The 17,310-nt window shown below is 51.1% G+C and overlaps 2 protein-coding genes across 9 annotated transcripts in view; both read right to left on the reverse strand.

Annotated features, from left to right (window-relative positions):
- Nucleotides 1–868, reverse strand: part of BFSP2 (beaded filament structural protein 2) — a 74,184-nt gene extending 73,316 nt beyond the window's left edge. Inside the window, exon 1 of the mRNA XM_081569818.1 lies at nucleotides 380–868. Within this exon, the coding sequence (XP_081425944.1) occupies nucleotides 380–868 (489 nt within the window). The remainder of the gene's footprint in view (nucleotides 1–379) is intronic.
- A 3,666-nt stretch (nucleotides 869–4,534) lies between these two features.
- Nucleotides 4,535–17,310, reverse strand: part of TMEM108 (transmembrane protein 108) — a 417,720-nt gene continuing 404,944 nt past the window's right edge. For 5 of the 8 annotated variants that reach the window (XM_081569819.1, XM_081569820.1, XM_081569821.1 and 2 more), the window contains 2 exons: nucleotides 9,858–10,012; nucleotides 4,535–4,888 (listed from right to left, as the gene is read on the reverse strand). In XM_081569819.1, coding sequence (XP_081425945.1) covers nucleotides 4,766–4,888; nucleotides 9,858–10,012 — 278 coding nt within the window. In that variant the 3' untranslated portion in view covers nucleotides 4,535–4,765. Of the gene's footprint in view, nucleotides 4,889–8,893; nucleotides 8,988–9,857; nucleotides 10,013–17,310 lie in introns of all 8 variants that reach the window. The other 3 variants (XM_081569824.1, XM_081569825.1, XM_081569826.1) reach the window with 1 other exon arrangement.

Raw genomic sequence — 17,310 nt, forward strand, 5'->3', positions numbered from 1 at the left:
TCAGCTCTGTTTCCCGGTCGGCTGTGTGATTTGGGGCACATAACTTCTTTGTGCCTCAGTTTTCTCATCTAAAAATGCAACCAGTGGACGATCCTCTGAACAGTACTGCTTTGAACCCTAGAGGAGACAGTGTCTTCAGAGGGCCTGGCAGGGGCCCGGCCCCGAGAGCACCTTAATAAATGGTGCCCCCTTTTATTCTTTTGATCACTGTCACTAATGTTTTTAGCACGGAAGTGTAAGGGGCTATGGTCAGTCTCTCTGGCCTCAGGCCACTCACTTCCCTGCCCCCTCCACCCCGCCTCAGCACCCTTGCTCTCTTTAATGACCCCCAGAGATGGTGCAGCAGGCAGCCAGTCAGCATGCTCTCTCAGGCACTCACCTGCTGGCAGCTGCTGGCCCACGAGGCCCGGAGGGCGCCCCAGTTCTCTGAGCGCGTGGCTTTGCTGTCCAGGTGCATGCGCAGCTGTGCCTCCAGCTCCTGGCTGACTTTCTCCAGGGCGTGTACCTTGGCCATGTATTCCACCAGGCAACCCCCCAGGTCCTCGACGGCACCGAGGTCCCTCTCCAGGCTGGGAGTGGGTGCCGTGGCCAGGCCTGAGCTCCGCAGGCCCTGCAGGAAGACGCTGCTGATGCCTAGGGCCCTGCGGGTCACACGGGCACCAAGGCCACCTGTGGGCCCACTGGGTGTCACCCCTACATAGACCCTGGGTGTTCGGACAAGACCACCCACGACAATGGTCCTGGAAGCTGGGAGGCCGTCCAGGGAGGACGGTGACTGAGCTGCCCTGAAGGACGCCTTGTGCCTCTGCAGAGGCATGCTGGAGCTGGCCCCCGCGGGCGCCTCCACCACCACTCGCCTTGTGCTCATCTCCCCTTCTGCCTCTGCTGTGCCTAGTGGACTTACAGAGCCCAGTGGTTTTTGGTTTCCAGCCCCAGCATCCCCGTGACTGGGCCTCTCTGGAAGCTTCCCTGTGCCAGGGCTGCTTTGTCGGCTGTTTTCCGTGAGCTTCCACCATTCACCAAGCAGAAAGGGAAACAGCCCACCCAGGGCTGTGTGCAGAGAGGCGCTCAGGCATTCTCAGCAGGATCATGTGCCTGACCTCCTAGATTTTTCTGTGGGTGGTGGGGAGGCTGGATCCATGTAGGCTGTGGGGGTGGCTCATCTGGGCCTGTGCATTTTACTACCTAAGAGGGCAAGGCCGGCACCCAGCAGTCCCATTTCACAGATGAGAAAACTGAAGCTTAGGGCCATTAGATCAGAAGTAGAGAGAATGGCTGAGCCAGGACTGACTCCAGGTGCTTCAGGGCCAACGTCAGGGCTCTCCAGCCTTATCTGTGCTGCGTGTGTGACTGTGGACATGTGCTCGGAGATGACTGTGAACCAGCCTTGGTGGGAGGCAGCCCCAGGGACTCGAAAGCAACAAACTGAGCCTGTTGCTTCTTTCAGGCTCCCTCAGACCCAGCAGCAAATTCAGGTCCTTGCCTGGCACCTTTCTGCCCCCGAGCATGGTGTTCATCAGTTGCTTGACCTTGACCACATTGCTTCCCTTCTCTGTACCTTATTTTCCATGCACTGGCTTCGGCTCTAACTCACTGATGCACTAGAAAGGGAATGTGGGCAACTTTAGTTCTCACACATGTTGGCCACACCTTCTCTGGATGTTCCCTACGCCTTGATTTCCCCATCTACCAGAAAGCTAGTAAATAAAAAAAAAGAGGTTTTTCTGGTTAAAAAGCTTAAAGGGTGCTCCAAGTTAGTATTGGATGACACCCTCTGGGCTTTAATTTATGCCTTCAGTATCCAGAAAGGCTCTTGCAGTCCCCAGTGTAACAAAATGGACCTAAAATCCACTGCATTTAAGTTTAACCCTAGAGAAATGAAGTAATCAAAACCCAGATCCTGCAATGTGGGGTTGCACCTCGAGGAGAGAAGGGGAAGTGGTGAGCTGAAGGCAGCCAGTACTGTGCACATTCCCATGCTTACTACACTGAGTTCTCAGTTTGACCTCAGGAAGTAGGATCAAGGTTGACATGCACTGCCATTTGGGCTTTGCACTGCACAACTCCAGGAGTATCATCACACAGCCTATGACCACCTGTTCTCCCTTGTGTGATGAGAGTCCTGAAAGCTGTGTGACTTACCTGAAGTCTCCTGTCCAGGAAATGGCAGAGCTGGGATTAGAAGTCTTCTTCTGACTCCAAGTCCAGTGACTTATCTAGGACCCCTGTGTTTCCTAACACCCAGAAAACAGGGTACCTGCCCAAGGTCACACACGCAGAGTTAAAAAACCTGGTCACTTATTGGAACATCCTATGTACTCTTTCCTTTTTTCCCCCCTTCTACTTTTTCTATTTGAAATGACATGGAAAGTACTTTATGAATATCAATGTTGAGTATATGATTATCAGGTTAAGTAACCAATCAGATCAAGTAAAGGCTGGCAGTGCCCCTTGTTTATTTAGACGAGGCTTTCTTGCTGTGAACAGAAAGCACCCTTTCTTGGTGTACCCTGAAGGCCCATGGTTTCCACTAGTCTGCATTATAATGACATCCTCCCAAAATAGGTGATGCTAATGGGCGTCAGGAGCTGCAGGAATTCCAGGATGGATCATTCAAGAATGAACAGAGGGCTCAAGCCACAAAAATTGTTTGCAAGGGTGCCACGTTTAGGCACTGTTACTCTATGAAATGGTGACACTCTGTGGTCAGGGTAACTTCAGATTTCTCTGACTGAAGATATTTACAATACGGTGTGAAGTCCAGGGAGGGGCGGATGAGGAGGATATATCTTGACACCAATATCTCCAAAGACCCATAGACAAATGACTTTTAGGGGAGAAATCCCAAGCATGTCCTAAAGAATTTGTTTTATCAAATGATAAATGGCTATCAGCTCATCACACTGATAAAAATCCAACTTACTGTTAAAATAGATTAAAAAATACAGATGGATACATGGTGTTGGTACTTAAGGAAGACTTAAAAGTTATCTAAAAATGAAAAGAATGCAAAATGAAAAGGATTAATTAGCAACTTAATCCTCTGGCTAATAAAATAAGTTTATTTATATATACATGATAGCTGAATTCTGTGTATAAGGAAAAATAAGTCATACATCCCACATATGTATATATAACATATGTATCTCTGATTACATATGTTATATATAAATTCTACTTTACAAACAGATTTCTTTCTCTATATACACACACACTGATATTTTAAATGCAATCACTGACAGAAATATCATGATAAGGTTGAAAGATCAGACAGCAATGTGCTGGGAAATGAGTCTCAGAGCAACATGTAACCTGCTTCCTTGTAGGTTGAAGAGTCTTTGAAGAGAGACAATCACCAAACTCATGTTAAGTACATTCATACAACATTGAGAACACACAAGTTTAAAGGCCATTTTTTAAAAAGGAAAATGTAGGAAAGGAAAAAGTTATGATAAAAAGACCACAGCAATAACACAAACATATGACTCAACATTCAAGTTCAGGTCCCAATCTGACTATAAGAACATCTATAATCAAAATATACTATCAAACTATCTTTCATTTAGAGAAAAGAAGTGTCAAAGCAGTTATCTTCTCTATCAGCCACTATATATTAGGGGGAAAAATGGATAAGCAGCCATCTCTGGAAGCCCTTCTCCTGTCTCTGGGGGTCTGAGCTTTGTTGGTTTGTGGACCCCGGGGTGGGGGTGGGGCAGCGGGAGACCACCGATGGAGAGACCAGTGAGAGGTGAAGACCCCTGCTGACTCCCAGGCAGGTCTGCAGTGCCCAGCACAGATACAGTGATGTCTTCTGAGAGATCTGCTTTGGCAATCTTGTTATTTTAAGATCCTGGGAGGAAGGTTCAGAAAACTACATGTCCACACTCCAAGGCTTCTTCCACAAACACGTTCCTCAGCGGTGTGATGTGATGGTCTTTTGAGAAAACAAAGGTGAACCCCCAAACATTGGATCCTTGAGGAAGGGCAAGCATTTCAAAGCTCCGGGGCTGGGATCCACATCCAAACCGTCTCCAGAGAAAGGCACCGTGTCTAATGCATTTGCGGGTGGTGGGAGAATGTGGGGATACACTTGGAGGGGAGCCTCCTGTTGCCCAAGGGGAAAGTAGTCCTGTTGTTAGCACAGTGGGGACTCCCTGCAGGGGATGTCAGGGGGCGTGGCCTGAGGACACTGCGGTCCTCATCCGCCTCCACACTCCAGCCTTTGTCCACACCTCGGATGGAATTACCCTCGACAGACAGCGGTGCCGCCACAGGGCTCAGGGCTCCCTCTTCCTTGTCCGCCAGCGTCCTTCTAGGTGCCCAGTTCCCGTCACTGAGGTGCGGATGAGGGGACAGAAATGGGGTCCTTCACATTGAATCAAGAGGAACTAGAGCTGTAAGAAGCCTCAGAGGCCGTGCATTTGGCCATTTTAATATCCACTTGTACAGGTCAGTCTCTTCTCTCACCTGCCTGGGGCTGCTGGGACCCCCACGGACAAGGACAGTTATTAAGAGAAGCAATCAATGCAACTGCTTTGCTTAGAAATACCTTTATTTTATAAAGGCCATGGATTGTTCTGCCAAGATTTTTTTTTTTAAACCACACTTATAAAAAAGATGTTGACAATTCTTAGGAAAAAAAAAAGCTGCTGAAAATGTTTCTCATCAAGTCAGGGTTACACAAAGATTATATTTATAATATATATTTGTATATTGATAAGTTAGAGATGAAAGGTAGGAACCGGCAAAGCAAGGGTTGCTGCCGTTAGATCTCTGACACTTGATCATTTCCCACAAACAGCGTTTCTTGGCAGAAGGGGTTAACGAGGACCATCCCGGTGTCTCTGTAGTCGCCATTGGCCGGGGAGCGGGGCTCTGACAGCTGGTCCTGGAGGACAGAGGGAGGAGACAGGGTGAGCTGGGGAGGGGTCATCAGGTGGCTGTTCTTACATACCCACCAGAACATTTACTTCCACTTGGGAGTGCTTGGTAAACATGAACAAAGTTATTGAAATAAAGTTGACATACAAAGTTACACTAGTTTCCAGTGTACTACATAGTGATTTGACATTTACACACATTATGAAATGGTCACCATGATAAGCCTAATAACCATGTGCCCGCAAACAAAGTTATTACAATATTATCAACCATATCCCTTATGCTGTACCGTTATATCCGTGAGGCTGATTTATTATATAACTGGAGGTATGTACCTCTTAATCCCCTTTACCTATCTTACCCTTCATCTCAACCACTTGTCATCATCCTCACTGCTGATGCTGGGGTTCAGAGATCTGGCTGCTCTTTTTTCAGATCTTTATAGCAGCTTCCAAAGAAGAGTTCCTGCTTCCTGAATCATCTCCACTTTAGGCTGCAAGAGGTGGCGTTGCTCCACGTGCGACACACATGGTGTACAGCTCGCTGCCCTAGTGGGCAAAACCTGGTCCACTTGGGTCCCAGATGCTCCTTCCACCTCTTTCCCACAGACTTCCAGGAGGCCTCACCGCTTTTCTCTCCTGAACACACCCAGCTCTCCTCTTTCTTCTCCTGAGACCCACCTGCCAGAACCTACAGAGCTCGTTCCACCCTCTTGAGTCCTCCCAGAGCCTGGTCGGAATTCTAAGCCTGTTTCTTATAGCCCTGGATGTGCTGAGCTGAATGGATCTGAATTTCTGTGTGACTGCACAATAGGTGAGTGAAAAATTCAGTCCATCTACATAGCCCCAGGAGTGGGAAAGCCTAGAAACAGACAACCGGCTCAGGTCATCTGAATGACTCTGGCCTCAGCCACAGAGGCGCAGGGGGGTGCTATGCAATAGCAGTTCTCAGACTCCAGCCCAGGTGTTGACAAAGGGAAAAAAAGCCACAGTTTGGTCCAGTTTTACATGACGGAAGCCTCAGAGCCTGCAGGCTATTGTAGGGCAAAGACTCAGTGGCAGACCTGGGTGTAACTGATTTAGGCCAGACCAGCTTAGAAATGGCTTCAATTTAAGATGTCATGATTAATACTCTGAAATTTATTTTTAAACAAAATATGCAGACTTTTTTGTTTTTGTTTTCACTGCACTATACTCCCCCCAAAATGAATAAAAAGCATGCAATTTTTGACAAGTATATATTATTTATGGGTAATAAGGAGAGAAAGGAAGAAAGGCTATTTGTTGTAAAATGTCTTCAGAAGACAAGAATTTCCTTCACTCATCTTAGGGGTGGACGTGGGGCCAGCTGTCTAAGAGAGGAGACCAGGGCAGCCTGTCAGTGAGGGGACAGAAATCCTCTTTCTCCGCTGGGTTTTGGGGTTAAGCTGATGGGGAGTTTGGAGCCTGAGATGTGCTGTGGTTTTACAATTCTCACAAGAGTTTAAGGGCAAATCACGTGGGGGAAGTTATTCTGTGTTAAAAAAAAAAGAGAGAAAGTTATGTAGAAAATAACTAAGGCAGGAAGGAAAAAAAAAGGGAAGGAGGGGAGGGAAAAAGAGGAGAAAGCATGAAAAAGTTTCCAAACGCTTCTGGGCACCACAATTCTGCCCACACAATTCTGTTTTGCTGTTTTCATCAGACCAGCAGGGGAGCAGGGTGCCAGGGAAATTGCTTAGGCGAAGCACTTGGCAGCCTCCAAAGCTGGCAGCCTGGCGGTGAGCTCATGGCCCTATGACTGCGGTGGCTGTGTGGGTGGGCAGGGCCTCTGTGCTCAGGGGACAGGGGACAGGGGACAACTGCTGTTACTGGGAATACAGCAGGATGAGGGGAGCAGGCCGACTGGGAGAGGGTGAGAAACCCACTCTGAAGCCAGCCAAGCTTGGCGCTGCGGCAGCCCCCTGACCCTGGGTCCTAGCAGGGCCCCTGGCCTATGTCCCATGGTGGCCTGGGGCTGTGGGGCTGTGGGTACTGTGCTCACCAGCACTGTCCTCTGGCTTTGGTTTTCATTTACCAATCTGTAAGCAGTTTAGGGTCTAGGGGTACACAGCCCACACTCAAAGTGGGCCAGCCCTCGGGCCAACTTACCTGTTTTCTCACTCACTGTGACAGTTTTCAGGAACACTCCTGCCACCAAATTGTACCCTGGCCACACTAAAGATCAATGCCATTGTAAGGCCTGTTCCTCTGTCCTTCAGCTAAATTTATTTTTACTGAGTGTCCACTGTGTGTCAGGCTTTGGGGTGGATGATGGGTAGACTGTGAGCAAAGTTCACTCATGTGATGACCATTTACTGAGGACCTATCATGTGCTCAGCACCGTTCTAGGAGCTGGGCATAGGGCATGAGGAAGCCTCCTGCCCTGGAGCAGCATGTGTTCTAGCAGGTGAGATGTATAATCGGCAGTCAACAGAGAGAGAAGGGTACAATGCCAGGTGGGGAGAAGTTCTGAAGAAAAACCAAGCATGATGGGGACAGAGCACCTTGGGTGGGGGGAAGGTGGGGTTCCAACCTGTGTCGAGCAGTCAGGGAAGGCCTCTAGGAGGAGGTGGCACTGCAGCAGAGGCTTGGAGGAAGTGAGAGATGGAGGCAGCTGGGAGAAGAGCATTTCAGACAGGTGCCAGGATGAGCTTACCCTAGGGACTGAGACCTGTACTCCTGGGGGGCCTGGCAGAGGGGGGAGGAGGTAGATGGGGCCAGCCTGAGAAAAAACCCGCTAGGAGGAATCTGGACTTTGTCCAGAGTGTGAGGAGGAGCCCTATGAGGCTTGGAAGGTGTGACTGACATGAGGTCCTCCCTTGAAAAGCTGGTCTGGCTGCTGTGTGGAGTACAGACTGCAAGCGGGGACTGGGGGCAGACAGCGGCTGGGAGAGCTGTTTGCAGAGCGGTGGCAACAATCCATGGTTCGAAGGATGATGGCAGCCTGGGCGGGTGTGGCTATGGGGGGTGGCCACAGTGCTGGTAGTGAGACCTGCTCATGTGGAGGAAAAGCCAACGGACTAGCGGGGCTGTTGATGGATGGGATGTGGGGTGTGTCAGAGGAGAAGGTGGCCAGCAGTGCCATCTAATCATGAGAAACACCAGGGGGCTTCTGGGTGTTGAGGTGGTGGGGGAACACTGAGAGTTCAGTCTCGGGCTGTTCACTCTGAGACGCCCGTTAAATGTGTGCATCGGTAGCTAGGCACATGGGTCTGGAGCTCAGGGGAGATGGCCAGGCGAGAGCAGAAATTGGTAGTCATGGTGAGAAATGGGACTGAAAGTCTTGGAGCTTTCTCATAGAGAAGAGAAGCAGTGGGAGCACAGAGCCTGGGCGCTCCTGTGATGGGAGCTTGGGGAAAGGACAGGGGACCATGACGGAGACTAAGGAGGAGCTGCTGGGGGTGGGAGGGAACAGGACAGGATGGGGCTGGGATGCCAGTGAAGACATGTTTGAAGGAGGAGATGACTGAACGTGCCAATACTGCTGGCAGGCGGAGTGAAATCAGTGCCTTAGAACTGCCCCTCGGGGTTAGCAGTATGGGGGGCAACTGGCTATTCTAGTGGGGGAGACAGGTTCAAAATTGTCGTGTCAGACCAGTGGCTGTGTAATTACAACCCTGGTACATGCCACAGTGGAAAAGCACAGGAGCTGAGAACTGATGATAGGAGAGAGCACCCAGCTCGGCAGTCAGGGGAGGCTTCTCTGAGGAAGTGACGGTTGGACTGTACCCTGAGTGGTGGGTAGGAGTCACTGAGTAGACAGGGAGGGGGATGCCCAGGAGGGACAGGAGACACGCTAGGAGACACACCAGGAGAGGGAAGAGCTTATGCACAGCCCTGGAGTGGGATATAACTTGGTGCCATAATGAAGTGAAAAGAAATCCAATGTCATCTGAGCTTCGCAGATGAGGGAGAGGGCATGACATGAGGCTGGAGGGTTGGGTGGGGACCGGTTCACCTCACAGGCCCTGAAAAGACTTTGAACTTCAACTTACCAGTAATGGGAGGCTACGTAAGAGTTTGGAGCACAGGTGTGATGTGATCACAGGCATGTCTATAAAAGCTCATCTGGATTCTGGGGCGATGGGTCTGCAGGAGGGGAGAGGACTGTTCCTCCAGAAGCACACTCAGCCCCACCCCTACCTTAACTTAGCGGTCTACCACCCTTCTCCCAGGCCATCTCAATCGCATCCCTTACTTATTTCTCATCTGTCTTTCTGTCCTTTCATCCATTCAGGCATCCACTAAACCATCCTTCCTTTCCTTCTTATCCATTCACTGATGACGACCATCAGCACAACCTTTCTACAACTAGGTCACAAAAAGCTTAACTTTCAATGACTCTCCGCTGTCCAAGACTAATGCACAAACTCCATTCAACTTCATCCAAGGCTGTGCCTAATCCATCTACCTCTCCTGGGGCACCCTGGCCCCCGCCCCACCCTTCTGTGAGAGTGGAAAGAGCCGTGGTCTCTGTAGTCAGAACACCGGGTTCAAAGCCCAGCTCCCTCACTGGCCGGGCTGGGGTTTCCTGCACTCACTCACCCTGCCAGCACTTGATCTGTGAGGCTCTCCTCCCCGCTTTCACAGCCCTCTAACTCTCCCCATATCCCTCTCCTATCCTACTCTCCCCGTATTATCTGAATGATGTCAAGGTCCAGCACCTTAACCACATCTCGGAGCCTGGACCCCTTGGGAGCAAGCTCCTACCTTCACAGTCCCCTGAATGCCTGCCACCAAACTGTCCTCAATGAACAGTTGTTGGCCTGTTCCCAGAAACCCAAAGTCCCAAGAAACGTGCCTCGCCAAGCAGATGCCCATTTGGCAGGGCTGGGGCGGGGCCCCGCGGCTCAGGACCTTGCAGGCTCCTGCCTCCAGGAGGAGGCTGGAGAGGCGAGGGGGTGCTCCTCCCCCAGTGGCAGTCCTCCCGGGGGCAGCCCTTGGTTTGGGGCTCGTTACCTCAGAGGTTTCCAGGGACTGGATCTCCCTGGGAAGCTCCACGGCATGCTTGCTGAAGTAGTCCATGGTGATGGCGTTGTTCCAGTAGCTCAGACTGTTCTCGGGGTTGGCCGGCTTCTTCTTCCTCCGCAGGCAGCACACGGTCAGCAGGACCGCTGCAGAGAGAGTCCCGGTTAGAGAGGGAGGGTCAGGAAGCGGGGCCAGCATCGCGCAGGGAGGGAGGCCAGCCTCCAGGTGGGGCCATGACAGTCATACTTCCAGCCACTTGCCCCGCTCATTGATTCGCTTGTTCATTAGCTCAACAAATATCTATAAACGTGGAGCGCCTGCTTTGTGCCAGGTGCTGGGGACGGGGGAGAGAAGAAAAAGACAGGACCGCCCTGCTCTCATAAGCTTTCCTCCTAGCTTGTGTATGGAGGGTGCACGAGGGTTACACAGTATAGGAAGATAACTGTTCAGAGAAAAGGAAACACGGGGAAGTGAGGGAGACAGCCCAGGGAGCTGCGGGAGGGGTTCCATCGTGAAAAGCTTCCCTGAGCAGTGACCTTATAGCTGAGACTGGCACGTGGGGAAGGAGCTGGCCGTGGGTGGAACAGGGGCAGTGTATCCCAAGTGGAGGGAACAGCACGTTCAAGGATCCTGAGGTGGGGAAGAGCTGCATGTATGTGAGGAAACGGCAGCATGGCTGGAGTGCAGTTGGTGTGGGAGAGAGTGAGGTGGGAGGTGAGGCCCAGGGGTAGGAGGTTTGGATGGAATTTCGGATACCTGTGCATGTTGCAGTGCCACGGAGTTTGCTCCAAGTAAAGGCCTTGCGCTCTCACTGGGAGGGCTCCCCAGAGCTCAGCTACAGAAAATGACATGTGTGTGCCAAGCTGCACCTCAGGACTGAGGAGGAGTGTTCCCGGAGTGGGAGTGTGGCATAGAGATGAGCAGAGCCCAGGGAACTTTACAAATGAGCCTTAACTTCCGCAGAGGGCAGAGGCTCAGAGCAAAATCTCTAGGCAGAGGTCTTGGACCCTGATAAAACTGTTGCTCTGGTCTCATTACCACCATCATCGTCAAAAACAAATAGCTGCTAACAGTACTATAGCACGTATGTAGGGCTCCAGCACTCTAGAAACATAAATTCATTTAATCCTCCATGTAACTCCATGAGGTCGGTACTATGAGGGTCACTGTTGTACAGACAGGAAAATGGAGACTCAGAGAGGTGAAGTGACTTGGCCAAGAGCAAATCCAGATGGCTCCAAAGTCCATGCTCTCAACCATCCATGACTCTGCCTCACAAAGACAAGCCAAATGCTGATGTGGAGACCTCGCTGCACAGAGAGGTCTGATCCCGCCTCCCCACAGTCGACGTGCCACCCTGTTTGTTCAGTCTTGGACCCTCGGCGGCACGGGAGGAAGGAGCATGTTTAGAAGCTGCTGCTGAACCGTGTGTGAACAGAGTGGCTTGGACATGCTGACAGGGAAGGCTTCCAAGGTCGGAGAGGTGGGGTGGCCTGTCCGGGGTCTTACAGGGGAACAGGAGATGCAGTGCCCCAGGGAGACAGGAGCCGTCTTGGGGAGAAGCCAGTCAATGAAGACTGGGCACCTCCTGCCCAGGCTAGCCATCCCCTGAGCCCATAGAATGGCCGAAACTCTGGATCAGGGGGAGGTATGGTTGCACTCAGCATCCTGGTGGTGCCCATCATCTGTGCTGGGGAGTGGAGGGTAGGCTGAGCTGTCTACAGAGGCTGGTACTGTGGTGGCAGTGGCCACCAGGGGGCAGTGGAGGCCCATCTCTGCCCACAGCAGCCAGAAGGCTTGGTGGTTTTGGGGGCCTATGCATGCCAGGGTGTGGGGGAACTGCAAAAGTTGGCATCCACACAGGCTGAGACCTCAGGGCCTAGAGCCCAGAGCCTTGCAGGCTGACTGAGGAATTCTGTAGCTCTTTCCTGCTGCTGGCCTTGCTGGCATCTCTACCTGAAAAGGCTTCCAGGCAAGATCAAGAGATTGGGCAAGTTTCCATTCCATCCAATCTGCTTTGATCAAAAAGACTTCTACTTTTCCTACCATTCTTCCGGGTCCTCTCAAAAAAATTTTAAAAATAGAAAGCCAAATTCTGAATACTTGAGCTCAAAGACATTTTAGACCGGCTGGTAAAGATTCTTTCAAGCTTTGTGGGTTTCCTCCCTTCCTTCCAAAGAGCCCTTCCTTCAACTGGTTGAAGGCAGAAGGGGTGAGGAGGGAGGCTGCAGAGTCAGCCTGAAACACACCTGCCTGTTCTATAGAGGAGGAGACTCTGATGCGGAACCCAGCTTCCCACAGGTCACAGCAAGTGGCAAGGCCGGGGCAAGGCCCTGGTCCCTTCTCCTCTTTTCTGGAATTTTTATTCTTCATTGTCACTACTACTTTTCACCCTGCTCCTGGGACTGGAATGGTGAAGCAGCCCAGGGGAATTCAAGCTGGGGAAACCCAAGCCACAGGGTGAGGGCTAGGCTGCATGAACCACTCCCTCCCACTCCACCCCACCCCTGCCCACTAACCTAGGTGTGTGCAGTTTGCAGAATCCAGGTCCTCTGGATCCCAGTCCAGTGCCCTCTGAGCCCACACTGCCCTTGCTCCAGGGCCTGGGCCTGGTTAGGACGCATGACCAGGATCCTGCCCTGTGGGAAGGGCTGGGGGTCGGAATGGGGAGTTCTGTTCCTCACTTTCTCCTCCTCCCATGTTGTTAGTGCTCCCAGCCTGATTACACGTCTATCAGGGAGTTCTTGGTGCCTCTCAAACACCATTTCACTTACACACCAGAAGCCAGCCCGGCTACAGGAAGAGCGTGGGCTTAGAGTCCAAAAGACCTGAGTTCAAGTCTGACTCAGCTGTGTATTACACTAGGCGTCACTTCATCATGCTGATCACTACAGACTCAGCAGGGTTGTAAGGATCATGAATGCCAAATGCTGAGTGCACTGCCTGATACACAATAGGTATTTCACTAATATGAGTTTCCTTCTTGTTCTCATATCATCATCCTTAAAAGGAGACCCTGAAGAAAAATTGGGCTGCATGACTGTTGAGTGGTTCAAGGCCAGGGGTTAGGTTAGTACTTCCATTATTTTGGGGTCTGAACTTTCATCTCAGAAAGAAAAGTTCAATCAAATTTATGGAGTCTCTATTTTATTCTCAGGTGTTCTACAGTCTGATTTAACTCACAAAATGGCTGCCTGAGAAAGGTGCTGGCACTCCTCCCATTCATAGAAGAGGCAACTGAAGTTGCCTAAACTTCTAAACTACACAACTCTGCACACTCAGGTGTGAGCCGCGCCCTTTCCCATGTCACCGAAAGCTTCAACCGCTCTGTTTCTCCAAAGGGAAATGCTGTCAAGACCCTCGAGGATGTCAATGGGATCCCTATTTCCTCTAGTTTTGAAACTGGAATGAGAGTGAAGGAAGCTCTCCCAGCTTCTCCAGCACATCAGTAGGGAATCAGCTGCAGCTTGTTGGATGGATGATAGGAAGGAGGAGGGTCGCTGACATGAAGATGGAGCCTGGGTACTGTGCAGACGTTTCTGGAAGAGGTCTCATTTCAGGGCTGGGACCTGCTATATGATGGGAAATGAAAACAAACCCTACAGGACCCTGAGGGAGGGTGCTCTCCATGGGTGGCTGGAGAATGTGTGGCAAGTCCTGACAATGAGATGAGCATCATCACCCTCTGACCGTGTCCTCACTGGGCACCTCCCCATGGGAGATGCCATGATAGGACCTCAGATGCATCTGCTGTCCACGACAAGGCTTTGGAGTGGCAGCTGCAGCCCCGAGAGCGCCTAAGCAGCTCTCCTGCTGCACGGAGACAGCCAAGGGGCCGCCCCCGCCCCCGCTCCCTTGACCCACCACCACGGGTGTGCGGAGGCCACCCTTCTCAGGCTGCTCCCAGCCATTACTGATGGAGCAGGTCTGTTCCCGCAGGACAGGAAACTCCTCTAATGGTCTGAGGACTCCCCTCACCTAGCGGAAGCTTCCTCAGGACGGCCACCCCAGCCTTTTCCTTCCCAGCCCTCCACCTCCTTCTCCTTCCTTTATATCAATACTTCACAGGTGTTTCCCCGATAAATCTCTTGCAGGCCTAATTCTGTTTTGGTATCTGCCTCCCGAAGGCCTTGAACTAACACAGTGGACATTAGTCCTATTTTTGCAGGTAAGAAAACAGTGGCCCAAGGGTTAACCTGTCCAAGTCCCCGGGGAAACTAGTGGGAGAGCTGGGTTTACATCCAGGTGTGTCTGGTTCCCAAGTCTAGGCTTCCTGTTACAGCAGGCTCCCTCTCAAGCTATTCACACGAGTTTAAAGTTAGGCAACTGAGAGAGGGCAGGGAGCTCTGACGTCTCAGTTTGGCCCCTCGTTAGGTAGATTAGAAACCAGAAACCCTGGAGGAAAGGATTAGTCCAGCGGTGCCAGCCCATCTGCGACAATCATTTCCTCACTCTGGAGGTTGGGGGAGGTCAAGGGAGGCCTCAGGCTGCGGAAGGAGGCCGGGCTGGACCGGGTCATGGGCCTGGGGAAAGCAGGTTTGGGGGCTCATTGACTTTGTGCCCTGGTGGATGGAGATGTGCCTGAGGAAGCTCCAGAAGGTTCCTGCGGGGGGCGCTGGTTGGGAAGCACAGGGAAGTGCTGTGAATACGGCCAGGACACTCTAGTCCAGCCTCGGGAACACCCCCAGGTAAGCCTGCCTTGTTCAAAGGCTGCCCCACCTTCTTCAGCTGGTTCATAAACCCCAAGGAGACAAACCTGGTCACGCTAACTTCCCATCCTAATTTATTCTTTGGGGTGAAAAGAGTACTTCTGACCCAGGTTTCTTTCTTTCTGTTTTTAAATATAATAACTACAAAGTCACTGGGGTCTGTGAGTAAAGGTACACAGGCACATTTGGATTTGAATAACATTCACAGAACAACTGGTAATATAGCCACGAGCCACCTGGCCCAAGGATGCGTTCTCTCTGCTGCTCCACTGGCATTTCTGTATGTCTGGAAGGAGGCCAGCCTGTCCTGGGTAACGTGCATGTGAACTCTCACGAATCCTGGGTCAGTGAGAGGTTGCTCTGCTTTGGATGGCTCAGCTTGGATTGATGAAAGATATCTGTAACTGGCCTTGTTTCCTGCTTTCACCCCATGGAACTCCCATCTCTTCCAGGGAGGCTGGATGAAGACATTCTCAACAATGAATGTGGTATCTGCAGGCCAGGCCAGAGAGAGTGACGGAGCCACACAACCGACCTCCTGATGGAAACCCAGAGCACTAGCAGCCAAGAGCAGGGACCACTTCAGGCCCAGAGGCTTCCAGCAGGAGGTGGTGGGCTGTGCGTCCTGATGGTGGCAGCAGAGACCATCTCAGGAGCCACCCAGCTCCAGACCTCAACCAAATGTGGCCTGGATCCAATCAGTTTCAGTTCTCAGCACATCTGAAACTGAGTGTGGCTGTTTCCAGTGTGGCTCAGGAGAAAAAGCATTTCTCAGACCTGGCACAACATACATCCTTCCAGCTGCTAGAAAGGGCTCATGATCTGAAGGGCAGTGGTAACAGCCCCTCTTGAGCAGACCTGAGACTTGCTACAATCACCCTCTGCTTCCACCAGAAACTGGGGACTTGCCGGCCTGCCCAGAAGCCCCAAAAAAGCAGGACCAGGGCCCAGACTACTCAGAAGAGCCAGATGAGAAAATCTATGCATGTACTTTGCTACCAATGCAGATTGCCTAAACTATCTGGCAAACTAGCCAAAGAGGAAACTCTTCTTTGAGGGCTGGAGAGTGTGCTTTAGGATAAATGTAGATGGTGAGAAGGTCTGACTGTGGGGCCCCTAGACCTGGCCAGGCTATGAGCTTTCAAACAGCACAGCGTTTTAAAGCTGGACACTCATCTTCTTTCTCAGTGACCCTCTCCCCAGGACCTTCACAGGGTTACCGATGGTCCCACAGGACAGGGAGCTGTATGTATGTGGAGGCAGCCAGGCTGGAACCCTGCTGAGTGAAGGCTTGGCCTGAGGATGGTGGAAATGCAAGACAGACACCAAAGGAAGCAGGGACTGTGGGTCCCAGGGGAAATCTTCCTTTCTGAAGAAATATGCTTTCGCCCAGGGCTGAAGGCCAGAAGCATTCTCATGGTGCAGTTCCAGGCTTGTCCTCGCTTCTGTCTTGGCTGATGTTATTGTGCATGGTTTAGGCAGCCCATGGGTTTTCTGCTTTGCAGTAAAATTTGATCTAATTTCAAATTCATATATAGCAGAAGGGCTGGAGCATCTTTTTAGACCTGCAAACCCAGGTGGGTGTGGCCTGTGGGGGTGCAGGTAGGGAAAGGGCTCTGGCAGCTGGGTGGGGGGAAGCTGTGTCACACACTTCTGGGTCCCTTGTGCTTGAAACAGTGCTTGGCACACAGTGAGCACTTGAGAGATGCTGTTGAGTCAAATGGATCTTGTCACCAGGTCTAGGCTGACTCAGGTGTGATTGGGACCCTGGTCTAGTCATTTCACTTGGTGATGTACTCCCTACCTGTATGGTGTATCTGCTTTGTCTTTTTATTTTATTGCTCTAGCTAGTCTGTTTTAAGGATGAATGATTAAAAATAGTAGGAATTCCCTTTGTAAACTATGGAAAGAATGGAAAATTAGAAAGCTGTCTCTAATGTGGTTACTTCTCAAATATGACCATTATTAATAATTTATTGGCTAATAGTGCTATATTTTCTCATTATCATTCTTCTGGTTTAGAAGTGGGCAATCCCAGCTTTAAGAATATCTGTGTGCACCCATGAGTGACAATAAATCTGCTTAAGGAAAGAATGAAATATGCAACCTGTAAACATTTTCACTTTTCCCGCACTGGGTCCTTGAGCAGACTGGACTTTCCCCAACATGGAAAATTTGCTTTGCTTATCAACTAGAAGGAGACAGGGAGCTGCGAGAGGCAGCTCCTGGAAGAAATCCAGACTCCAGATTAAAAAGGATTTTGTCAGAATACAATGCCAAGCAGACATCAGGTTAATGTTAAAAGCACACACCTCCTGTGCTGATGTTCGATTGACCCATATAACATGAAGATAGGCTGGGAGACCTGGCTGCATAGCCTCCTTTGAGAAAGTTGCTGGGGCTTCGTTCCCCTTGAGATCAGGCTGAGCCCATGGTGTGACGTGAGGACCTGATGCCAGAGCAGGTTGCCTGAATGTGACTAAAGTGTCCAAACAGAGGAACTGCCAAGCACTCTCCTCTGCCTCAGCCGGGCATGGGCAATGCCATGCTTCCTCTGGGAGCAGGCATGAACTGAGGCCATTGGAGGGGTAGATAGGGGCAGGAGCAGGGCCAGGTGGCCCTGTGAAGAGACTCAAAGAGACAAGGACGACAGCTTGGAAAAGAAGAGCCTGCCCTTGAGAGTGGTTTCATGTATCTCAGGGGTTGGTGGATGGACTTGTTTTGTGTGTTTTCAG

The sequence above is a fragment of the Giraffa tippelskirchi genome, chromosome 2 (assembly GCF_054371585.1).
Source record: "Giraffa tippelskirchi isolate mGirTip1 chromosome 2, T2T-mGirTip1v1.2.pri, whole genome shotgun sequence".
Lineage (NCBI taxonomy): Eukaryota > Metazoa > Chordata > Mammalia > Artiodactyla > Giraffidae > Giraffa > Giraffa tippelskirchi.